Source organism: Gymnoscopelus braueri, assembly GCF_963280865.1.
Source record: "Gymnoscopelus braueri genome assembly, chromosome: 4".
Classification (NCBI taxonomy): Eukaryota; Metazoa; Chordata; class Actinopteri; order Myctophiformes; family Myctophidae; genus Gymnoscopelus; species Gymnoscopelus braueri.
In genome coordinates this window covers 7,139,569-7,166,770 of record NC_137605.1, presented here as the reverse complement: position 1 = coordinate 7,166,770, position 27,202 = coordinate 7,139,569, and the positions used below count along the sequence as shown (strand labels likewise).

The window sequence follows — 27,202 nt, the reverse complement described above, 5'->3', positions numbered from 1 at the left end:
CCGATTTAAATGGGTCACAAGTAAATAGCCGTTTATTTTATATCCCTCTACTTTTTGGTTTTCATTTAAATATCATTATTATTTGTTTAATTAAAAAAAAATCACAATTTATCATAGTTTAAAAAAAATGTGCAAAAGAATTCCATAATTATAATATATATTTTGAATCCATTAATTAGAGGGAAAAACGTACTTTTAAGAAAACGTACTTTTAAGTTTAAAAAAATAGCCGATCTACAAGCTCACAACTCATGAGCTTGTAGATCTTCTATTTTCACTAGTTTGGGTCCCGGGGAGACGTCAAATTTCTATTTTGGGTCTCGAGCTAAAAACAGTTTGGGAACAAACAAAATAAAAATAAAAGTTTGGGATCCACTTTAAACCTATATCATGCCTCGGCTATTTGAAAATAACTATTTTCAAAAACAAAACAAGAAGTGGAATATTTTGATTTTTTTTTTAAAGATTCTAACTAACAACACAAATGCTCCCTGTGGCACAAAACATTTTCATGAAAATATTTGAGAACCACTGGTTTAAATAATAATAAAACAATTTGGAAGTACGCCTAAATAAACCAGCACACTTTAGAAACAAGCCCAAAAAAATCGCAACCAATTTTGACAAGCAACTTTACAGAAAAAGAAGCCCAAAATCGCTTATAATAAGCGGACATGGCAACCCTGATAGCGAGACACGGCGGAAGGAAACCTCCATAACAGTGATTGGTGCGTCGTCCGTACGGCCGGTGTCGCGCGCAGAAAAACAGCAGAGCTACAAGCTCACAGCGTGTCGCGTCAGCGGCACGCTGTGAGCTTGTAGGTCTGCTGTTTTTGTCGGAGCGTCATTTTAACCCCGCCACCGCGCTCCTCCCATCTCAGAGGAAGACGCGATTCGATTGGCCCAACTGGACTCCGGGCTCGTGTAAAACGGCTCGCGATTGGCTGGTTTTCACTGACAGCCTGCTGTCTCTGACGCACCACTATTTGCGCTAAACGTCCGTTTTCAGGGAAAATGTTTGATGTTATTTAAAGTAAATGTTTTATTCACTATTGCCAAATAATCAATGCCATCCATATATCTATGTTTTCCCCTTTTAATTGTTTGTATTGTTACACTTTATTTAAATGTGCTGAACCAAAGAAAGTCTTGTTAAAATTACTTCTGTATGTTTGTTCCACTTTATTTCCTCATCCTTTTTTTTATTAAAAGTTTTTTTTAAGTTTATTGTCTAATACATGTCTAGATAAACAAATAATAATAATAAAATAACAATAATACATTATTCTTATTCTTGTGCTGTTGTTGTTGTTGTTGTTATTGTTGTTGTTGTTGTTATATTATTATTATTATTATTGGCTATACTACTCACACACATGTCTGTCCTTGAATGAGCATAATTTGTTGAAAAACAGATTCGTGGTAGGAAATAGGAATAGAAGTGTATAAATTACAGACATTGGGTGACATTTAGAAAATAATTAGGACATTTTATCACTAATTAATTGTTGGAAATATAACTGGAAGGATGGTGTATAGTTTCTAACATTGAGAACAGGTTTGTTGAACATGCATACTTGCAGTTACTTTGCTTCACTTTTACAGTTTCATCTCCTCCTACAGTACATGTTGACAACAAACTGGATACTTGGCATCTTCATTCTTCTTCTTCTTTCAGCTAATTCCCATCAGGGTTAGCCACAGCGGATCATCGCTTTCATCTGCTTTCTGGTTTTCTGCATCTTCCTCGGTCACTCAATCCAGCCACCTGCATGTCCTCTCTCTCTTCACACTGTCCTCCACAAAAGTGATTGGCAGAGTTTTTTTTCTTATTTGTGCATTGCCAACGCCAAGCAGTCGAGTCGTAGGTGTACAGGGAGCAGAAAATAGTTTTTTTATTGGTTTTGATCTACACTCCCGTATTTCTCATTTGTCTTCCCCCACAGAATCAGAATCATCTTTTCACATCACAGGTTTACATGTGTAAAACAGTGGGTGAAATTTGTGGGAGAAAAACGGGTCACAGTGTCATCACAGTATAGGCCTATCGCCCCAAAAGGCATAATCAAATACGTACGCAAAGCGGCAAACGCACAATATACCCCAAAAGCCTGCCCTGCAGACAAAGCAAACACACATTCAGTGTGTGTTATGCAAAGAAATGTGAGCAAAGAACACGCAATCACAGTGACATTATGTCATCACAGAAAATCCTGACATCTACAGTGAAATCAGTACAATAACCACACCCTACAATGGGCCACCGTGCTAGAATGTCAGAGTCAGTGGCCGTGCGAAAATTGCACAGGTATTACTCAGAATTATTTGACAGTCGACTGGGCAGAGTGACCACCGTGGGCCTCGTCGTAAACCCTCCTACAGCTCCTGTAGCTACCGGCCCAAAGGACATGGCCATACAAATCCACCCAGAGTAGATTAATCTATCATTTCCCCTCCTTCTCAATTGCCCCACAATCTCCCTGTGGAGGGGGTATGAGTGGTTTACCGTGATAGCATCCAGCTTGCTCGCTGTATGCACTTCCGCCGCCCTCCTCCAGCCCGTCCAGAGTAGCCCCAACGACAGAGCCAGCCTGTCCACCTGCATCACTGCAAGCTTCTCCGCTAGCAGTTGTGATTGGATGGTGTTGAAGGCACTGGAGAAGTCAAAAACATGATTCTGACGGTGTTGCCTGCATGGTTCAGCAGGTAGATGATGGTGTTCTCAACCCGCATGTCCGCCTGGTACGCGAACTGGAGGGGGTCACGGTCACTCACCACGAGTTACCAGAGGTTTCAGGTTCTGTTTTGCCAGTCACTCAAAGGTCTTCATGAACGGTGATGTTAGAGCGACTGGCCTGAGAGTCATTATCATAAATCTACCATGCCGGCAATGGACCCTGCTGAACCGCCTGCGTACTGGCCTGGGGTCGGCTGCTTCAAATCGTCTATGAAGAAGTGGGGCCTGGCAGATAAAGCAGTATGTGATTGCGTGGCGCTTCAGCAGACTGCTGACCACATAATCAACACCTGTCCCCTGTATATGGACCACATTCAGAGGAGGGCCTCTTCCTAGTGGGACCAGAGACGAGGGCGTGGCTGAACGAGACTGAGTTGGACATTTGATGCCAATACACGAAAGAAGATTACTATACTGCCCTACGAAGCCAACGTGCAGTAACTATGGAAATAATTTAACTGATAAAAGGGTTTAAAAGTGTTTCAATTGGTCAGCCAAATGGGTTATCAGCATATAAGTGATATTACACTAAATCTGTTCTTGAGGTAATTGTGTATCCCCCAAAATCCCGAAGGCTATAATTTGACCTTTGGGACACACAAATAATAAGTCAGTGTGTCCAAAAACGTAGTTACTGCACTTCGGCTTTGTAGGGCAGTATAAATATAGCGGAGTCAAAAGTACAATATTTGTCTTTGAAATGTAGTCGAGTGAAAGTCATTCAAAACACAAATACTCAAGTAAAGTACAGATACATAAAAAGTGAAGAAACTTAAGTACAGTCCTGTACTAATGAAGTACTGTAAATGTACTTACTGCTACGAGCATCTGTCTGCTACACCAGGCATGTCTTTCAACCTCTGTGCAAAATGTACGTTTGATTCATAATAGTTTAATGGCTAGAGCAGTGACCTTTTCTTTATTTTTTTTTAATGAATGCGAGAACAATGGCTTCCACTATAGCATGCTAACTTTCCAGGAATAGAAAGCCTGCAGTATCTATTAGCTTGGATTCCCCATCATTGATGTCATGTCACTATAGGCGGAGGCCGAGTAGACAAAAATGGTACCATATTATAATGAGCATTAGTGAGGAACAATTATATGAAGATAGGTTGAAAATGGGTGAAGTTGTCCTTTAAGTGGATAATGTCAAGGGCCCAAATACACATTAGGGTTAGGCACCTCCATCTACACTGTAAAAATCCTCAGTGTTCATTTAACTCTCACGGTGCGTTTTAACAGCGGGCGATCAGGATAGTATTTTCCGGAAGTGCATTATATGTCTATGAGAGCCGGCAACTACTGGCGATAGGGCGAAGTGGGCGGGGGGGCGATGAAAGATGGATTTTCTTTATCTTTTGGATGATGTCGCCCGGCGATCGCCCGAGAGTCGCCCGCTATTAAAACGTACTGTCATAGTTTCAGACTAGTCCTTCGAGGTCCATTTACCTGAACCCCTAGAACACACCCATAAGGAACCCCAGGGTGTCCCCAGACTCCACGGGCTATAGAGTGAATAATTCGGTCGGGAGGTGGCTTATTGTCTGTATCAGCCGAGTAACACGTGGGAGTCTGTCCCCGTTACAATGGGCTAGACCCCTGGGAAATGGATTGCTGGGGTGGAGCGCCACACCTATCCTCAGCTCCCAACTACTTATGGCAACCAAGCCATACTACTCATGTGCTAACTTGTCGTTGCCCTGCCCGGGATTGAACCCATGACCTTGTGGTCTGAAGGCGAGAGCTCTACCGACTAAGGCAGAGTGAAGAATTATAATAAGGTTACTAAAGATCACATTATAACCTTTCTCTTTTATTACAATTTATAAAACTAACACAATAAGGAACTAGCATTGAAAAAAACATTAATAATGAAAACTAGAATTGAGAAAGCATTAATGATAATAAAATAAAACAAGGCTTTACAAACAGAACTGTGTTTAAAAATACTAACTAAAACAAACTTCCTTAGTTTTTGTCAACAGTTCATAGATAAGTCTAGTATTGTGAGATGATATGAAATCTATTACAATTTCTAATACATTTTGCATAATCGTTGTTATTGTCAAAATTCAATGGTCGCTAGATGGCGCTGAAAGCAAAGCAGTCGGTCCACTTCTGTTTCTGTGGGATTGTGAGTTTAGTGCTGCTGCTGCTGCAGATACAAAACAATGTTTACAATCATGATAACGATTTCAGCTGTGATACACTGGCATGTTCATGTAAAGCATAGGCCTACAGTCTCTGCACGGAAGAATGTTCTTCCACAAACTGTTGGCTGTATAGGTTTACACAGTGGTGTAAAGTAACTGAGTACATTTACTCAAGTACTGTACTTAAAGGGATACTTCACTTTCGGGCCGGGGACACATTTAAAAAAAATATTAAAAATAAATGAAAAAAGTTATGGAAAATTCATGGCCCCCTCACACATTAGTAGGACACTGCGTGTCGTGAGGGGGCCATGAATTTTCCATAACTTTTTTCATTTATTTTTAATATTTTTTTTAAATGTGTCCCCGGCCCGAAAGTGAAGTATCCCTTTAAGTACAATTTGGTACTTTTACTTTACTGGAGTATGTCTATACTTTTACTTCTACTCCACTATCTCAGAGGCAAACATTGTACTTTTACTCCATTACAATTATTTGAAAACTTTATAGTTACTTTGCAGATATAAATTATTACATTATAAAAGAAACATTAACCACTTTAGCCCTATTTATACCTAGGCTATTTGAAAATAGCCGATCTACAAGCTCACAACGCGTCGCGATGCACCTCAAAGGATGATTTTCTCCATGTCAGTCTATTACCATATCTGACAGACAGATCCATTTTGTCTTTGTTTGTTTGTGTTTGTTCAATAACAGGGCTCTCTCCAATCAGGAGAGAGATCTCCCATCCAATCAGGAGAGATAACTCAGGATATAGCAGGACAAACAAGTACAATTGGAAGTGATGAAACAAATGAATGAGCAGAACTGCAACACAAGCAGTGGTGGAAAAAGTACTAAAATTCTTTACTTAAGTAAAAGTACCAATACTGCAATATAGAAATACTCTGTTACAAGTAAAAGTACAGAATTCTAAATTTACTTGATTAAAAGTACAAAAGTATTGGCATCAAAATGTACTTAAAGTACCAAAAGTAAAAGTACAAAAATGTTTGAAAATAGCAGATCTACAAGCTCACAACGCGTCGCGTTGAAAGATTCTCTTTGGTGCTGTTGGTGCAGTACACTGAAACAACATAGAAACAGGACTTTAACGTGTGGAAACGCTGTATGTAATATAGAACATACACTATAGATTACAGTGATTGATTGATTGATTGAATACTTTATTAGAAGTTTGCAGAAAAAAAGCACATGAAAGTACAGTTCAATACAAGGTCAGCTAAGAGGATTTAAAACCCAAGAAAGCCATTGGCTTGTTTCCACCGTTGGGGTCGTTTGTACTCAATTCATAGTGACATTAAATGACAGACTACTACTATGCAGAACATCATATAAGCAGTTTTTAAAAAAAAGATAAAGAAAATATGTCCAGTAAACAGTTTGAGGGGGGAGGGGAGGTTATAACTTTTACAGGGGCCAGTTTCGAATGGCAGCCACCTGAAGGTACTCTTTTAGGGCAGTTTTGAAGGAGAGTAGGGTTTTACACTCCTATAAGACTTTTGGTAGGGCATTCCACATTTTGGTGGCATAGCAGGAGAACAAATTCAACCCATTGTATGTGCCACCTCTGGTGTTGTGATTGTGGACTTCATTTACGTTTTTGAAGTACTTTGACAGGTACATGGGTATCTTAACGCTCTGGTGTATCTTGTAGACCAGGCCCATTTATTGCACGTTGCTGTCCTCTACCCTGAGCCACCCGACCCTAGCAAAGTGAGCAGAGGTTAGGTGAGTTGTGGGTGTAAGGCCAAGAAGTAGCTATGGAGGCTATCTACAGCGTATTCTGTAGATAAATAAATACATGTTTTTTAAATAATATTTAAAATCATCTTCTATTTTTTACAACACAAAACACAAACTGACCAACATACGCAAACGATAACAAGCCAATCCCCAGTACACAAAGAAATATGCATCAATAAGTAAATAAATGAAAAAGAACAAGAAAGAAAATGAACTATAGCCTACTCACAGCAGCAGACGTCAACAAAACCCTGAGACAATCAGACAATGCACATCCACTGGCTGGCGTACATTCCAACCCGCATATACCCGCATATACTTACATATTTGAGTATGCTGTACTGTCTTGGGAGCACTGAGGGGCACGGATCTGACTGTGGGCCTGTTTAACCACTTAAACCACATTATGGTTAAGCTCTATGTCTGTGTATTTTCTGTTTTGTCTCTGCATAAAATGTCTTCGCTGAAAATAGCCGATCGACAAGCTCACAACGCGTTGCGACGAGTTGTGAGCTTGTCGATCTGCTATTTTCTGTGAAAGTTTTTCCCTCTGGGGATCCTGGGGTTTAAGTGGTTAATGTTTAAGTGGAACGCTCCTATTGAAGTGTCATGAGAAGGAAATTGTCCTGATCCCTATACTGTACATGCACAAGGGCCTATAGGCCTATATACAGCTTATATACTGTAGGACCACTATGGAAACAAGTCCCCGGGACTTTTGTGTATTATCCTTTTAGCCTAAATGTCTGACTGTACCTCGTGCTGTTTACATTTCTCACTAATAAAGCGTTCAATCAATCAATCAATCAATACCTTCCCTTGTGCAAGGGAAATAAAACTGCTCCTGTGGCAGAAGCGGTGGTCTTGATACAGTAGATCATAGACCGGTATAATCTTTCCTGCTCGCTTCTCGGCCCTGAAGCGGAGCGGATCCTGGACGGGTGCAAATCGTGGAGCGATGCGAATCGTGGAACAGTGAAAATCCATGCAGGTCCTGCAGAGATGGCAGGTTGCAGCAGATGACCCTCTTGGCTGAGTGCATGACCCGCTGCAGTCTGCACCTTTCCTAGTCAGAGACAGTGAACCAGCTGGTGGCGATGGATGCGGTGTGGATCGACTCGACGATGACCATGTCGAACTGAGCCATCGTTTTCTGTGGCAGGTTGAAGTTCTTCAGCTGAACAGAGGAAGAACATCCTCTGCTGCACGGGCCCTCTTGGTTGGTTCTCCACACGCTTGAGGTCTCTCTCTAGGTCGTCCTCAGATGAGCCCTCCATCGTCGCTTCCAGTCATCTCGGTTCTCCATACATCTGGCCAGTTCGTTGGTACGTTGTGCTCCTGCATCATTCTCCACTCCATTTCAGAGGCAAATGTTATACTTTTACACCACTACTATTATTTGAAAACTTTAGTTACTAGTTACTTCTTCTTAAGGTCTTGTTGACCTTAATACTGCAGTCACCAGTGGCGCGGGAAGGGGGGGGCTATGGGGGCTGCAGCCCCCCTGGTGATGGGAGCAGCCCCCCTGGTGATGTTAAGAAAAAAAAAAAGAAAAAAAAAGACTTTTTATTTTATTTTATTTTTTATAATATATACATATTTTATGGATCATAGCAGTCTGTTACGGTCATGGATGAACTTCAACCTGGTGTTTGCACTGTCTTTCTGCCTTTTTGTGTGGGGAAAAACACAGAAAACCCCCAAAAAATCGCAAAAAAAGCGGCAGCCCCCCTAGGTATTAAGGACTTCCCGCGCGCCTGGCAGTCACAATGTTCAAAGCACATAACCATCTGCTTCCGCGATATATCCAGGAGCTGTTTGAGTCAAGAGAGAGTAGGTATAACCTAAGGGGATTTGGTATTTTTAAGGGGACTAAGGCAAGAACCAATAAAAAAGTTAGATGCATAAGTGTCAGAGGGGTAAATCTTTGTAACGGTTTGGACGAAGAACTAAAAAAGTGTAGTTCCATAAATACATTTAAAAGAATGTATAAATCTAAAATAATAGATAAATATAGAACATTAATGTGAATTATAAATACTTGAAGGAATGTTAGCTTTGCTAGATTATCTTATACATTATATCGTAATTACATACTAATTATGTATTATAAAGTATTATTCAAATTGATTACTATAGTATTATATATGGATATTGTAACATGATAATTCAAGAATTCTGTAAGTCTTGTCTTTTGGTTGTTGTGATCACGTTTGTCTTGTTTTTTTCTCTGTTGTGATAATCTTCTCTTTTGTCTGTTTTCTCGTTTGTTTGTTTTTTCTTGTTTTCGTAGTTTTTCTTTTTTCCTTTACGTCAATTTGTTTTGTGTGAAAAAGGATAGGCAAAATAAGCCATTGGCTTCAGCCTACTCCTTTCTGGTCTAAATCATACATGATAAGATATGATGATATGTTGAATATATTGAATGTATCCTGCTAAGACCAAAATAAAAATACTACTACTACTTTGCAGATTTGGATTGTCATTACCAAACTGGCATTAACCACTTCAGCCCTGGCCTATATACATTTCGTCCGTTTGAAAATAGCCGATCTACAAGCTCACAATGTGTCGCGATGCGACGCATTGTGAGCTTGTAGATCTGCTATTTTCAAAAGATTTTTAGACATTTGAAAACTTGTGAAATGGGACATTTTGATACCAATACTTTTGTACTTTCACTCAAGTACATTTTGTATTCCGGACTTTTACTTGTAACCGAGTACTTTGAGTACTTTTTCCACCACTGGACGATTGGTATTGAAAGCAGAGTTGATATCCACAAACAGGTTTCTGGAGTAGGTTCCTAGGAGGTCTAGCAGCCTATTTGCCAGCCCATAGAGCCCCATTGTGAACCCGGAAATGTTGAGTACACCAAGGTTTTATGTTAGAAATGTTGAGTATGGGTCCCCAGCATGTAGAAACTGCCGGATGCTAACTTGGATATGTTGAGCAATTTTCAGAATTAGCGTAATTAGCTTTTATTTGCATAATCACCTATATGGACAATATTTCAGCAATAGTCCCGGGCCTTAGGGATATTTTTGCGCTAATCAGTCTTAAATGCACCAAATTGGCAACCTTTGGGGTCGCCATAGCGGCCAAATCCAAAATGGCCGCCATGTAAAACTGTTTTGGCTGTAACTTTTGAGCCAGATGAGCTACAAATACAAACTTAGTGTCTATTTCATGTTTTTTGACCATTGCAAACACATTGGAATGCTTATCATTACGATTGGGTGTGTCTGGAACCCTAATTTGTATATTTCCAAGATGGCGGCTATGTGAAAACGTTAACTTTTGACAGTTTTGGCAAACTTAGTGTCTATTTTATGTTTTTTAAGCATTAGAAACATATGAAATGCTCCGATTTTCTGATTGCATCCATCTAGAGCACTCTAATTTACTTATTAACAATATCAACACTATCCCCAAAAAGGTATTCAACATTTTCACCCAGAACACTTTTAGGAACAACCGTAATAAGCAACCTTTGTATGTTACACATATAATGTATTTGAAAGATAGAACAAAGGAGTGCAGCACATTCCTATTGATATAGATCGGAGTATTTGAAACAATCTTACAATTAATGCACAAAAACTCTGTACGTGCATACGTGGGCTGGGCGTATCAGTATAGTATAGGCATATATGGAGATCCGGTTGTCCAGAACCGCTGATCCAAACCATATGCCTCTCTCTGAAGACGGGGGGGGGGTGCCGCAACTGTGGCTATCTTCCTGCATTGTCCCAGTGCCTAAGAAAAGTTGCACCTTGTGACTACATCAAAGAGCATGAAGACCTTTGAGCGTCTGGTACTGAATCAACTGAGACCGATGGTGAGTGAATACCTCAACCCCCTTCAGTTTGCATACCAGGCGGATATTTGATGATGCCATCATTTACATGCTAAACAGGGCATTCACACACCTTGACACCCTGGGCAACACAGTCAGAATCATGTGTTTTTACTTCAACACTATCCAGCCACAACTGCTTGCTGAGAAGCTTGCGTTGATGATGGTGGAATGGATCACAGACTACCTCTCGGGCAGACCGCAGTATGTGAGACTGCAGGGTTGTCAGTCGGAGGTGCTGGTGAACAACACGGCTGTCCCCAGGGCACAGTGCTGTCACCTTTCCTGTTCACCCTATACACATCTGACTTCCGATCAACTCCAAGACATGGCCCCTACAGAAGTTCTCAGATGACACTGCGGTGGTCAGCTGCATCTCAGGTGACAACACTGTTGAGCACGATAGCATGGCGAAGGACTTTGTGGACTGGAGCGAGGCAAACCGCCTCCGGCCCAATGCTAGCAAGATCAAGGATGATGGTGGTGGACTATGGCACGACCAAGAGGGTACCTCCGGTCCCCAGCACCATAAATGCTGGGGTGGTGGAGATTGTAGCCAACTACAAGTTTCTAGGAGTGAACCTGAACAGGTTGTTGGACTGGTCTGACATACTCTAATGTAGGAGCAGGCTGTTCTTCCTGAGAAGACTCAGATGTTTTGGCGTGTGCAACAGGATGCTGTAAATGGCTGGTGAGGAAGGTGGGCTCCGTCGTGGGGACCTCACTGGAGGGGGTGGCTAAGGTGCGTACAGTGAGGAGGCTGGACGCCATCATGGCAAACATGTCCCTCTCCCTTCACAAGGATATAGTGGGGCATCCCGGGGTAGATTCACCTACCCCGGGTGGAACTGTTTGATACTTGGCATGTCTTTTGTGCAGGTAGCTATGAGGATTTACAACGAGACACACGTTGGTTGCTCTGCCAGGTCAACTGTCTATAAAGAATGCATCACATGGATGCACCTGGGACGTATCATCAGTGTTGTAGCCTGGGGTCATAGGGTGTTTCGGGTCTCGCAACATACACCCTCGCCCAGGTGACCCAGCCGGGGTTGATCAAGCCCCAACTTACGTCCCAGGACCCACGGTCAGTCCTATAGGGAAAGACAGGGCCACTCAGTCCGCTTCTCCGGAACTACTCTGCCGGAACTCGAGGAGGCTCTGGCACGTGGAGGGACTAGGCTCTGTGGGTGGCCTCCTGGCCGGGCTCCTCCTTCGTCTCACCAGGTCCAGGACCTGAGCACTGTACCAGATCCGCTGCAACACCCCGATCCAAACATTTCCTTCTGGCGTGATGGTTCTCTGGGCTAAATGATGTGGTTAAATCATATGAACAATATATTTATAACATATTAATATTATAAATTATAAAGTAATAGTGTATTCATAATAATATAATATAATATAATATAATATAATATAATATAATATAATATAATATAATATAATAAGATGGGAAAGTCGCTTGTCAAAAATAACTGATCTACAAGCTATCAACGTGTAGCTCCGCTACGTGTTCATAGCTTGTAGATCTGTTCTTTTCTGACACGCTTATAATAAATAATAATATAATACATTTATATTAACAACATATTTATAACACATTATATTATATTATATTATAAATGATAAAGTAATAGTGCATTCATAATAATATAATGTAATATATTAATAATAATAATAATATATAATATAAGATGGGAAAGTCGCGTGTCAAAAAGAACAGATCTACAAGCTATGAACGCGTCGCGGAGCGACACGTTCAATATAATATATTGTAATATATAATATAATATAATATAATATAAAATAATATTATATAATATTATATTATATTATATTATATTATATTATACTATATTATATTATATTATATTATAAATTATAAAGTAATAGTGCATTCATAATAATATAAAATAGAATAATATAATATAATATAATATAATATAATATAATATAATATAATATAATATAATATTATATAAGTTAATGCATTGGTTCTCAAAGTGGGGTCCGGGGAACCCCAGGGGTACTTGAGGGGGTTCCAGCTAAATGATGGATAGGAACCAAATGGACCCTTATTGGCCTGTAACTCTGAGAGTGTAAAAATGGAACCAAATGTACCCTGACGGGTCCATTTGGTTCCATTTGTACACTCTCAGAGTTAAATTAACATTGATGCTAAAATATAAATTGGGGTCCCAGGGATAGAAAGGCCATTAAATGGGGGTCCGTAGCCCTGCGTGTCAAACTGGGGGTCCTTGATATTATTAGTTTTTACGGCTAGAGCTGTAAAAAAATCTTCTCTTATGGGGGTCCGCGGGCTAATAAGTGTCAATGTAGGGGTCCTTGGCATGAAAAAGGTTGAAAACCACTGATATAATGGGTTCATAGCTTGTAGATCAGTTCTTTTCTGACACGCGACACCGCGGTACCACGGAGGTCCACATTAGAAACGCCCTTGTTGTCCGGTGGGCGGGGCCTAGGTAGTGTTATTATCATGGTCTAAACGGGGCAAAAAAAAAAAGAAGAAGACCAACTTGTAACGTCTCGCCACTATTCAACCACTTAACGCTTCAACTTTGTGCTTCTCAAACGACGACGTTTAACCTTTTTACCTCCCGTTTTTCTACTTTCTTTACGGACTTTTCACGGTGTTTAACTCTTAAACAACGTCGCTGAAAACGCTGGAAAAAGCGAAGCTAAGCTAACGCGGCTATAGACCTCCTCCTCCAGTTGATGGGCTTAACTTTTTTTTTTTTTTTCTCCAACACGACGGGGGAGAAAAAAAACACCGAAACAAAAGGAATACTAGCGAATAATAACCCTTTATAACGGTTTGAAAAGGCGTAATAAAGGGCGTAATAAGCATGAACACCGCCACGTATGCGGGGCGCAAGAGAAAAAAGCCCCAGAAAAGGTAAGGAGAAAGGAGAGAAAAAAAAAAGAGACTTCGCGGTTCAGTCCGTACGACGGTGTCGTGCGTCGAAAAAAAATTGATGTCGATCTACAAGCCCCCCCAGAACGGCGTCACACACAGATGCCGTTCTGGGGGGGCTTGTAGATCGACATTATTTCGTGCATATATCCACACCGTCGTACGGCGGAGCATAACTAAGGCATTGTTAAGGCTAAAAAACGACGACACGTCATTTTCTTTCTTTTTTCCCCCTTTTTTTTTTCCGGGCAGCTTCTTAAAAAAAAAACTCCTTGATTTCCGGTCATTCTTTGTTTTGCGTTTGACCAGTGGTGGAAAAAGTACTCAAATTCTTTACTTAAGTAAAAGTACCAATACTGTAAAATAAAAATACTCTGTTACAAGTAAAAGTCCAGAATTCAAAATTTACTTGAGTAAAAGTACAAAAGTATTGGCATCAAAATGTACTTAAAGTACCAAAAGTAATAGTACTAAATGTTTGAAAATAGCAGATCTACAAGCTCACAACGCGTCGCTTCGCGACGCGTTGTGAGCTTGTAGATCGGCTATTTTCAAATAGCCTATGTATAAAACAGGGCTAAAGTGGTTAATGTATGTTTCATAATATCATAATTTATATCTGAAAAGTAACTAGTAACTATAATGTTCTCAAATAATTGTAGTGGAGTAAAAGTACAATATTTGCCTCTGAGATGTAGTGGAGTAGAAGTAAAAGTATTGGAAATTGGAAATACTCAAGTAAAGTACAAATACCTCAAAATTGTACTTAAGTACAGTACTTAAGTAAATGTACTTAGTTACTTTCCACCACTGCGTTTGACCCGTATGATGATGCTGTGCTGTATTCTGCCATTTACGGTAAATGGTTCACCTTGGATCAGGGGTCTTCAACGTTTTCAGGCCAAGGACCCCCTAGCTGAGAGGGAGATGAAGCAGGGACCCCCCTCTATATTGCATAAAATTGTGTTTCAGATTCAACTTTTTTAGTTTGCTCTGTTGACAGTGAAGTGTCAATTTAAGGACCTGGACCTTTTAAGACCTTTTTAATACCTCCAAAAAATAAAGAAAAGAAAAAAAGAGACCATTCCTGCATATCGAAAGTAATCAACAAACTAATCTATGCTATAAAAACTGATCAAACATTGGCCAAAATTGTCAAATGATATAAGAAAGAGGCAAATATTGTGAAAATAATAGCCGATCTCAACGCGAGGCGTTGAACTTGTGAGCTTGTAGATCTGCTAATTTTCACAATATTTACTGAGTCAAACTAAATTGAATGCCTCATGCCTCAACTCCTACAATTCCAAGTGCTTGTCATGGTGGGGGGGTCCCCAGTTCAACTACGATTACTATGGGGGTCCCCAGTTCAAATATGATTATTTGCGGGGGGTTGCGGCCTGAAAAAGTTGAGAACCACTGCCGTATATGACAGACAGTAGAGCTTTACCTCTAATAATAATATATAATACATGCTTGTTTCAATATCCCTCCTTGTCTCTTCTTCCTCTGTGCTGTGTATACAGTGCCAAACAAAAGCCGGCTGAAAGCAGCAGCAGCAGCAGCACCACCAGCGTTGTCAAGTCCAACCCTTCCAAGAGGCACCGGGAGAGGCTGAATGGAGAGCTGGAGAGGCTGGCCGCCCTGCTCCCCTTCCCCCAGGATGTCATCACCAAGCTGGACAAACTGACCGTCCTCAGGCTCTCCGTCAGCTACCTCCGCGCTAAGAGCCATTTCAATGGTAAACACACCATTGCAGTGGTTTGTAGTGATGTGTCGTTCATGATCGATTCGTTCAAAAGAACTAGTTCATTTGCCGTGAACTTTCTGAAACTGTTACGTTCACGTGCGACGTAAAAATTATAAAACATACATTAACCACTTTAGCCCTATTTTATAGCTAGGCTATTTGAAAATATATATATATATACAAGCTCACAACGCGTTGCATCGCGAGTTTTGGTACTTTAAGTATATTTTGATGCCAATACTTTTGTACTTTTACTCGAGTACATTTTGAACGCTAGAAAATGGCGCTACTGAACGAGAACGTGAATGAATCATTTGAACGAATCATTGCCGTGAACAAAATCGTTCGTTCACTGAAATTAACCTTTTTTCCCACCACTAGTGGTTTGGTTTCACGCTTGTGCCCCGATTCACACCAGCAAGCAGTGTGTGTCACACACTGGCACGTTCTGATTGAACAGTGAGTTTCAATGCAAAGTCTAGGGAGCAGTGGTGTAAAGTACATTTACTCAAATATTGTACTTACGTCCAATTTTGAGGTACTTTTACTTTACTGGAGTATTTCCAATTGTCTATACTTTTACTTCTACTCCACTACATCTCAGAGGCAAATATTGTACTTTTACTCCACTACTGCGTATATTCCGTTCAATATCTTTACATGAAATGTTTTAATTTCCATTTCTGCTAAGCATCAAGCTATATTATGCTTAGATGATTTTGATTTATATTCATATACATTTGTAAAAGACGAAACGGAAGTGGGAAGGAGGCGTCACGTCCACTTTATCGCTTTAATTTTCAGAGCTTCCGTGCTCCAGATTGTATGTGGGAAGCATTTGAAAATTGTGCTCAAAACTTTTCTCATGTCAAGGAGAAAATTACATGTATTTGGCCGCGGACCCCCATCTCAAAATATGTTGTTCCAGGGACCTCCCAGAAGCAAAGATTTGAGTAAAAAAAAATCGCTTTAAAAAATGTTATATTCAAAGATTTGCAAAAGAAAATCATGATTTTCGAAAATAGCAGATCTACAAGCTCATAGCGCGGCATTCGGTGCCGTGCTATGAGCTTGTATATCTGCTTTTTTTGAACAGCCAAAGAAATCTGAAAATGACACAATGGGAGGCAACAGTCGGAGTCTGGCTCGCGAGACTCCACTAAACGTGTCCTTGTGCTGCAGTTTCTTTTCTTTTCTGATTAAGATTGTAGAGATAGTCGCCGGTGCCATTTTGCAGCAGGCAATGCACAGGAACTTAGCATTCCAGCGGGTGCCGCATTGCTGTACGACAATCTCGCCTTTTTATATCAAAAAGTCTTTTAACTATAGCAGCTGTAGGTGCTAATTGAATGAAGATGAACGACATGGCGTATTTAATGCCTAAAAAAAATGTTTACATTCTTGGAGGCAAAGCGAGTGCCTGCATTTTCTTCCTTCCTGTGTCCTGTGTGTTTTGCTGCACCGGGGCTCTCGCTGGGGCGTGGGCTATAGCAACACACACACACGACACCACTTGAAACGGACAGAAACAAACTGCTGTGTGGACGTAGCAAATCTAAAAGTTTTAAACTAGCAGTTTGTTGATAGATAAGACCACCAAAAACGACACATGTAAACAATCTTATCAGCGGTGTTGTAGGAGCAGTGCTGGAAAAAGTACTCCCGATATTTTACTTGAGTAAAAGTATCAATACTGCAATTTAGAAATACTCTGTTACAAGTGAAAGTCCGGAATTCAAAATTTACTTGAGTAAAAGTACCAAAGTATTGGTATCAAAAATCAACTTAAAGTACCAAAAAGTAAAAGTACTAACATGTTTGAAAATAGCAGATCTACAAGCTCACGACGCGTTGTGAGCTTGTAGATCGGCTATTTTCAAATAGCCGAGGTATAAAATAGGGATGCAGTGGTTAATGTATGTTTTATAATGTAATCATTTATATCTGCAAAGTAACTAATAACTAAAGTTTTCAAATAATTGTAGCGGAGTAAAAAGTACAATATTTGCCTTTGAGATGTAGTGGAGTAGAAGTAAGAGTATAGACAATTGGAAAAAATCCAGTAAAGTAAAAGTGCCTAACAATTGCACAAGTACAGTACTTGAGTAAATGTACTTAGTTACTTTACACCACTGTTGTAGGAGTACCCGTGGCTCCCTGCACCTCACAGCAGTTGCTCTGTCGAGACGGGGGACGGACGGGGCGTCAGGCACGTAGAAATAGATACCGCCCGCTGTCGGTCTCTCGCAGCACGTTTGTAAACAACCTATTCATTTTTAGCCAATAAACAGGGGTTGTGTACACTGTTGCCAGATTCTGTGAGAGAAACAAGCAACCAGGTCTAGGAAAACCAGCCCAAAAGAAGCGACTATGGGCCACATGAGCACTTTAACATATACATCAGCTATTTGAAAATAGCAGATCTACAAGCTCACAACGCGTCGCGATGCGACGCGTTGTGAGCTTGTAGATCGGCTATTTTCAAATAAAATCTTCCGGGGAACTTATAATAAGCAGATCTGGCAACCCTGCTCGCAGCATGTTTGTAAACAACCTATTCATTTTTTAGCCAATAAACGGGGGTCGCGTAGTCGCTCAATACGTATCGATATCACATCTGCAGCTGCTGCTAGTTTATTTACCAAAAAAAAAGCGCGACCTCTCATTCAGTCTGGTTTCTTCACCTCGATAGCAGACGCACAGACGTTGACAGATGGTGAAAGGCTGTCACTCGTAACGTCAACAGTGTCGTGGACTACCGTCGACGCCGCTGGTGCGAATCGAGGCGTCAGATCTGCAGTATACACCGAACAAAACAAGCAGTGGTGGAAAAAGTACTCGCATTTACTTACTTGAGTAAAAGTATCAATGCTGCATTGTAGAAGTACTCTGTTACAAGTGAAAGGCCCGTGTTCAAAATGTTACTTGAGTAAAAGTACAAACGTATTGGCATCAAAATGTACTTAGAGTACCAAAAGTGAAAGTACTAAAATGTTTGAAAATAGCCGATCTACAAGCTCACAACGCGTCGCATCGCAACGCGTTGTGAGCTTGTAGATCGGCTATTTTCAAATAGCCTAGGTATAAAATAGAACTAAAGTGGTTAATGTTGTATAACATACTAGTAATTTATATCTGCAAAGTAACTAGTAACTAAAGTTTTCAAATAATTGTAGTGTAGTAAAAGTATACTATTTGCCTCTGAGATGTAGTGGAGTAGAAGTAAAAGTATTGAAAATGGGAAACACTCCAGTAAAGTAAAAATGCCTCAAAAGTGTACTTAAGTAGTACAGTACTTGAGTAAATGTACTTAGTTACTTTACACCACTGAAAACAAATCATCGCAGAGCAAACAAACGGAACGAACGCAGCGGTTCCTTTCGGTAGTTCTCGTGCCTTTTAACTAGCCGAACATTACAGCAGAGACACTAATGCAAAACAGTGTGTGTGCTTGGTCAGAAACTCAATGTGCTCATGATTATTGTTTTATTGGCAACGTACCATGGACAGTATTGTAGAAAGGTTGTCTGTGGAGGTTAGGAGGTACAAACCTCTGAGGGTCTACAGACCAGGTGGCTATTAATGCAGTGTCTATCAACCTTTTTTGTGCCAAGGCACACCTGGCATAGCCAAAAAATCCCAGGGCACACCTAGATATACGGTATATATATATATAATTATATATATATATATATATATATATATATATACGGTATATCTATATACACACACTAGGGGTGTGCCGATACACTAATTTCACGAAACGATACGATATACGATATTGGGCACACAACTTCAATACGATTTCGATACGATACGCACTTTTTTATCATGAAAATATATGGGGGAGAAAAAAAGCAAATGCAAACAAATATTTCTGTTTTTGCATTATTCAGACATGCAAACCTGTAGCTTTTCAGCTTCCACTAGCCGTTTTGAATCCAAATAGGGCAATAGTGTGACACCTGACCCGAAAAAAACAGCATTTTGTCACCCTTTTCACCTCGGGGCTGTTTGCATGCCTGATTATTATTATTGTAAAACATTTTTTTTTTTTTTTTTTTAATGATATTTTTTCAAACCTTCTTCAAACGGCGCGGCACACCACAGCAGTAGCCCCGGCCCAAAATTGGGACGTTTGCCAGGGTTGATATACACTGTATTAATGAACCCGTTAAGACCTGTGGCCGATTCAAAAAAAATTGTCTTACACATTTAATGTCTTCTAAATCCTAACAGTTTAAAAACAAAAACTATGTCGCTACATCAGTGGTTCTCAAACGTTTTCATGTCAAGGACCCTCAAAATTCTATGTATTTGACTGCGGACCCCCATCTCAAAATGTGTTATTCCAAGGACCCCCCAGAAACAAAGATTTGAGTTAAAAATAATAAAAAAAAAGATATATATTTAAATATTTGCAAAAAAAATTCACGATTTTTCTAAAATAGCAGATCTATAAGCTCATAAGCTCGTAGCGTGGCACTCGGTGCCGCGCTACGAGCTTGTAGATCTGCTATTTTTCAATAGCCCAAAGAAATCAAAAAATGACACAGATGCGTTCCCGGTCTTAATGGGTGAATGGAGAGAGAGACGGCACACATTTTCTCACCAGAAAGGGCAAAATCTCTCGAGACCAAATATGTCAAAGCACGTCGAAGGTTGACGTAAACAAAACAGCAGAGATCCGTGGTATAAAAAAAAAATCATCGTTCCAGCACTGTATACAGTGGACAGGGTCTATACCAACGTTCGGAACTCGGAGCAAAGCCGCCGCGGCGACTATAAAACAATGAATCCTCAGAGAGAACGTTGTTCGTTTCGGCTAAGAGCTGCCTAAATCGAAAGAAAGGTCGACTTCATTTGCCAGCACGCTGCGGGGTTTAGCCCCAGCTCTGGTGCTGCTTGGTGTCATGTGGAAACTGAAAGACGTGACTCAAGTCTGCCATCACTGTAAAACTTTGTTTAACCCTTTAAGACCTGGATTTTGTTTTGCTGATATACAAGCTCATGAGCTTGTAGATCTGCTATTATTTTTTTTTTAATCGTGACAATTTGTGCAATATCTTTTTTAAAGTGAACATTTGTAACTCAAATCTTTGCTTCTGGGGGATTCTACAAATGTCTTCTAAATCCTAACAGTTTTTTTGAAAAACATTTGCTATTGTATCAGTCGTTCTCAAACTTTTTTCATGTCAAGTCCCCCTAAAATGGCCGCGGACCCCCATCTCAAATTATGTTGTTCCAGGGACCCCCCAGAAGCAAAGATTTGAGTAAAGAATGTTCGCTTGAAAAAATTATATATTCAAAGATTTAAAAAAAAAAAATCACGATTTTCGAAAATAGCAGATCTACAAGCTCACAGCACTATTTTTTAATAGCCGTAGAAATCTTAAAATGACACAGATACTTTCCCGGTCTTAAAGGGTTAACTCTTGAGAGAGAACGAATGAAAACAAAGGTACACTTAGGGGGTTCCATTTGTACCGTCTCGGGGTTACACACCTGTGAGGGTCCATTAGTACACTCTCAGAAGGTACTATCACTGTGTGAGGACAGAGTTTCTAAAATCACAGAAACGGAACATTCAATAATATTAAATAAATAATCCGATGTTGTCGACTGAGATCTTGAGCAACAGGGTCGATTCAACCCGACGCAAAACAGTCATGGGATCCTTTTGAGGGCTCTTAGACGGTTTTAGTCATTAACGATTCATTACACATACAATGCTTCCCTCATTGCCTCGGTATGAATACAAAGTCATTTTTAGGTTCTGACAGTCTTCATTTTTAGATGACATGGAAGTTATCTGGAGCTATCTTTAGGGTACAGGCATTTTTTTTATAATGTTTGTGTTCGGTTGCCAGGTCTGTAAGTTAAAGGAGATGATGCGTGTGTTTGTATGTTATGAAAAGAGCTGATGGATTGAAAGCTATATGAAAGGAAATGGCGCGTGCCTGTGTTTTATGAAAAGAGCTGATGGTTTGTAAGCTATAGCAGATGATGCACGTCTGTAAGTTATGAAAGGAGAATGATGCAGGTCTTTTTTTTTTTGTGCTACGATTTGAGAAGCCAATTAGTTTCTCCCAATTTAGTCGTTATCAGGGATGTGTAAAAGTGACCAAAATGAAAATCGATCACTATAGTTCTATTCTTACCGATTATTCGAATATTCGACCACACCCCCTTTTTCAAATGTCTTTGAATATATATTTTTTTGACTGGGATTTGTTTGGGTGAAATTGTTCTGGGGATTTTCATCAAATGACTCATAGGTTACAATAACAGCATTGCATTGGCCTATAAACTGATTTTAAGAAATTAAAGGTAGGGTAAGTGATATTTGTTGGTTAAAACAAAAAGTATTTTGTTAAAAGGTTAAAGCTCTATATTCTGATAGTAATCATTGCTATAGAGTGTTTGTTCAGTGACAGGAGTCTCCCCGTCTCTCCAGCTCTTTAATTAACAGAAAATTTTCCGGTAGGTGTCAAAATCTCAGCCAATCAGGAGAAAGTACCCATTTTTAAGCTTCATTTTTATAGTGTTCCAGTTCCAATTTTGCCTGCTCATTTCTTAGTGTCATCACTTCCAATTTCACTTGTTTAATCTATATCCTGATTGAGTTCTCTATCCTGATTGGATGAAATTGGAAATGAAACTGAAACTGAAACAAAAATGCATTTTCTGTTTTATAAAGAGCTGGAGAGACAAGGAGACTCCTTTTTACTGAACAAACACTATAGCAATGAGTACTATCAGAATATAGAGCTATTTAACACTTATTTTAACCAAAGAAAATCACTTACTCTACCTTTAACAAAGACAGTAGCATGTACACATATTTTACATTATTGTAACTAAACTATTAAAGATGTGGTGAAATAAACAATATAGCCGTTGCAACAGAACTTAAATATATATATATATTGTTTTCAATATTATTTTTTTATCCTACAAACGATTATTCGAATATTCGATTATTCAGACCCAATCCCTAGTCGTTACGCCAATTAATTCCTCCCCACACACATTTCTGTGTCGTCCCCTGCTGTCGTATCCCACTGGCTCCCCTGTCAGTGAGGATCCCCTATAGAGAGGATGTATCGTCTCCGTCCTGCTCCTCCCATTCCAGACCCCCCGCTGACAGACGCCGGCCCCAGCCCCGTAGCAGCAGTCGCAGCGACAAAGTTTTCCCCTCCCCCACCTGGCTTCCCTCACCCCAAAAAACGGCCAATTGTGTTTAAACCGGATGCACCACGGCGGATTCATACCAATAGACCAGGGGGTGATGCAACTTTGATGATGGAGAGGGCCACTATATTTCCACCCTCACTCCAGAGGGTTCACATTGCATATAGTACCGTCGGGCAGACACCTCTTATCTCCGTATTTTAACACGCCAATCGCCATTCTACGTCACACAAAAGTAGCGAAAATAGCCGATCTACAAGCTCAAAACGCGTCGCAGTGCGACGCGTTTTGAGCTTGTAGATCGGCTATTTTTGCTACTTTTTAATTGGAATCCTGATTCTTTTTTATTTGAATCCTGAAAAGTAACATTTTGATTTAATTTCAAATGCATTTAGTTATATTTATGTTAACTTTATGAAGTTAAATACAAATACATTGGACATAAAATGGACAATAGAATTTTAATACTAGTCATTAAGCTACTAATATAGACTGTAAGTAATTAAAGCGGGTCATGTTTGCATGTTTGCAATTGTAACAGCTGAAATCAATAATACATCAGTATTCCCATATTAACCTGCAGGTTAAAGTCTTAATTTGAAGGTGGGGGGGGGGGGGGGGGCATATGGCCCCCGGGCTGCCAGTTGCCCATGTATGCCATAGACTCTGCCCGCGGTGGTGGACAGGTACTTTACCTCTACACCGTCCGAGTGCCCTCTCTGTCACTTATGAATGGAGATGATGCAAGTGAATTTGTTCTAGTTCAATGTTTGTCGAAACACTTTACACAAGTGCACATTGAACTGAAAATGATGCCATAAAATGAAAAACCTGTACAAGCTATGCTTGTAAGATTATCATTTAAATCTGTCCTTGGATCAAAACGGCTAGATTTCCAAATGGTGCGCCGTCGTCAGTGGTGGAAAAAGTACTCAAATGTTTTACTTAAGTGAAAGTATCAATACTTCAATACTCTGTTACAAGTAAAAGTCCGGAATTCACAATTGTCTTGAGTAAAAGTACAAAAGTGTTGGTATCAAAATCTACTTAAAAGTACCAAAAGTAAAAGTACTAAAATGTTTGAAAATAGCAGATCTACAAGCTCACAACGCGTCGCATCACGACGCGTTGTGAGCTTGTAGATCTGCTATTTTCAAATATCCTAGCTAAAGTGGTTAATGTATGTTTTATAATGTAATAATTTATATCTGCAAAGTAAATAGTAACTAAAGTTTTCCAATAATTGTAGTGGAGTAAAAGTACAATATTTGCCTCTGAGATGTAGTGCAGTAGAAGTAAAAGTATTGGAAATTGGAAATACTCCAGTAAAGTAAAAGTACCTCAAAATTGTACTTAAGTACAGTACTTGAGTAAACGTACTTTGTTGCTTTACATCACTGGCCGTCGTATGGAAGCTTAGGGGCGAACCCAGGACATGTATTTTCTCCGCAACTTGGCACAGATTCCACTTCCGTTATGGGGGAACAGGTAGCATTTTTTAGCCCTTTTAGCTCAAAAGGAAGTATAGTCTACAACACACACACAGAGCCCGAACCTCAACACTTCCTTTGTTCTCCCCAGCCTCCTCCTTCCTTTGTAGTTAATATTCCACGTAGAGCAAAGCTTAACAATGGATCCCTGACACGCACTCCTATCTCGGGGCAGACAGTGTGTGAGGGGGACAATAACATCACGTGGTCTCTCCTCCGTCTCTGTGATCATTTTATTCCCTTGAGCCAAAAAAAAACACGTCTTGTTGCCAGTGGTGTAAAGTAACTAAGTACATTTACTCAAGTACTGTACTTAAGTAGAATTTTGAGGTATCTTTTTTACTTTAGTGGAGTATTGCCAATTCTCGATACTTCTACTCCACTACATCTCCGAGGAAAATATTGTACTTTTACTCCACTACAATTATTTGACAACTTTGGTTACTAGTTACTTTGCAGATATAAATTATTATATTATAAAACATACATTAACCACTTTAGCCCTATTATATACATAGGCTATTTGAAAATAGCAGATCTACAAGCTCACAACGCGTCGCATCGCGACGCGTTGTGAGCTTGTAGATTGGCTATTTTCAAACATTTGAGTACTTTTACTTTTGGTACTTGAAGTATATTTTGATGCCAATACTTTTGTACTTTTACTCAAGTAACGTTTTGAACACAGGCCTTTCACTTGCAACAGTGCATTTCTGCATTGAGGTATTGATACTTTTTACTCAAGTAAAAAAAAATTGAATACTTTTTCCACCACTGCTTGTTGCCTGTGTCGAAGCATGAAGGCTTTTTATTTCAGTCATAACTCGGGACGGTCAGATCGTGGTGATTATTTTTTTTGTTATTAATTACGAGTGCGGTGCCTTTGCTTATCCAGTTTGAAATAGATAGTTCTGAAGATTCCGGTTCGGGATTCCTTGAACTTGGCCCAATGTTTAGTGTTCTTCAGGAACTGTGGTTCCCCAGACGCCTGACCCTCGAGGGGGGGGGGGGCGGTCCGCTTGGTTTGCGCGAGTAATCAGGAACAGACTTGTTGAACTGTTGACTGCGAAGAGAAGAGAGGGTTATGAAACAAATTTGATAGTTGCCGGCTCTCACGACAAAAAAACTTTTTTTAACCTGTGGAGTGCGGTAACCAGAGTTTTTTTTGGGAGAGAATTCTTACGGGCCACGTTGAAGCGGGGCTTCAACAGGGGGTCCGAGACCCCTTGGGGGGTCCTCAGAGTAACAACAGGGGGGGGGGGGGACGGCAAATCTTTGTGTGATATGGACTTTTTTTTTTTACACCAACCACTTTGAACCCTATCGTCCCTATTCTGAGGGGAACATTAGACAAAAAAATAGCAGATCTACAAGCTCACAACGCCTCGCGCTGCGAGGCGTTGTGAGCTTGTAGATCGGCTATTTTCCGCAAAGAGGTTTGGTGTGTAGAGGGGGGGGGGGGAAAAGAGCAGACCAAGTACGGAGCCAACGGTCAAGTTTACAAAGTATTGATGGATTTAAGTGGTTAAAGGAGGTGTTCACCCAAAAAATGACTTATTTTCTATCAATTACACACCCCATGAAGCCTTGATTTCATGGATTTATTTTTGTTTTTGTGGCATTCCTAATAAGACAATAATTTGACAATAAAGTGTGTATTTCCGGTAGGAGACACAAATAATCTACTTTGTGTCTCCTACCGGACACATTAGCCGGTAGGAGACGGGAATCAAATTAATTAGCTTTGGAATGCGACAAAAACAAAAAAAGAATCCATGGATTCAAGGCTTCATAGTAAAAAGGCTTCATAATAAAAATAAGTCATTTTTTGGGTGAACTCCTCCTTTAAATGTCTAAAAACACACATTTAACATGAATACAATATGTAGCGTTTGGGGGGAGGGGGGGTAGGGGGGGTCCTTGCGTCATCTCTCTCTCAGCTAGGGGGGGTTCTTGGCCTGAAAAACGTTGAAGACCCCCTAGTGTACAGTAAATGATAGATTTCCAAACCCTCGTGCGTCCAGTCTCTCTTTCACCATGTCGACAGTCAGCTTTGCTTGTCGGTCGACGTGGGCCTCGGTGAACAGCACGACTATTGTTTCCAGTGAAACGTCCTATTATTACGTTAGCTTTGCCTTGTATAATGCATGATGTCCATTAAATTGCAGCGTCGTTATAGGTTTTCCTGTTAACCCTCCCCCCTTTAAAACAGTGGTTGAGCGTTGTTATTAATATGTTTTCGTTTTTCTTTTTGTTTTCCCCTCAGTCACCGTGAAGTCCAAGAATATCCCGCAGATAGAAGGCAACGGTGTGACAGACAATGGACCGCAGATTCCAGAGGGAGAGCTTTTGCTGCAGGTTAGTCGTCTTCATCTTATGTTATGTAATAATGATGATAATAATAATGTCTATATCTGCGGGCAGAAAGCAGCTAACTCCAAAATGCTAATTTTTCAGGAAATGACAAAAACAAAACAAAAGGTGGAGTTAGGAGGTTTTGTTCATCATTGATAAGAACAGCTGAATGGACCTCCAAGCTCACAATGAGGTTGGAGGTCAAAATGGGTCTGCATAACCAGCTAACTCCACCCCCCCTTTGGTGGAGTTAGCTGGTTTAGCAGAAAGTGTGAGGATCCAATGGAGTTAGCTGCTTTTGTCAGAAGCGCTTTTTAATACTTTTCATTGGTTCAATATTTTTTATATTATATATTTTATCAACAATCAATAGCACTGATTTATATTTTAAAAAAATGCAAAAGCGGAAAAATTTAGTTAGCTGCTTTCTACCTTTCACGTAGAATTCAGCTTGAATTGGTTCTCCTTAGCAACTTTGGCTATGTTCACACAGGGCAGCTCCAATCAGATCTCTGACCTATCCAGATTGGAATCAGGTTGTTTTTTTAATCAAGTCTGAACAGCAGAAAACCACATGGAAACAGATTTGTGTAAATCAGATGTGGACCACATTCCTTGGTGGTTTGACATGGGATTGCCATCTGATTTCTAAACATGTGTCTTGGAGACTCAGGACACTGACGCATGATTTAGCCGATCTACAAGCTCACAATGCATCACGGTGTGACGCGCCGCGAGCTTGTAGATCTGCTATTTCCGGTGAGCGACACTGTCGTAACACAGAGTATAAGTTAAACATTGCTCACTCCTGTGTTGTTACGTCTTTTCCACAGCAACCAGTGCTGATAGATTGGCGATGAACACACACATATCCGATCTGATTACTTACAAATAACAGTGTGGACATTGTTGCCAGATTCTGTGAGAGAAACAAGCAACCAGGTCTAGGAAAA

At 40.1% G+C, this 27,202-nt stretch overlaps 1 protein-coding gene across 1 annotated transcript in view; it reads left to right on the top strand.

Annotated features, from left to right (window-relative positions):
• The first annotated feature begins 13,004 nt into the window (after window positions 1–13,004).
• Window positions 13,005–27,202, top strand: part of LOC308084338 (aryl hydrocarbon receptor-like) — a 42,705-nt gene continuing 28,507 nt past the window's right edge. Inside the window, exons 1-3 of the mRNA XM_080426944.1 lie at window positions 13,005–13,442; window positions 14,987–15,201; window positions 26,161–26,252. Coding sequence (XP_080283070.1) covers window positions 13,393–13,442; window positions 14,987–15,201; window positions 26,161–26,252 — 357 coding nt within the window. The 5' untranslated portion in view covers window positions 13,005–13,392. The remainder of the gene's footprint in view (window positions 13,443–14,986; window positions 15,202–26,160; window positions 26,253–27,202) is intronic.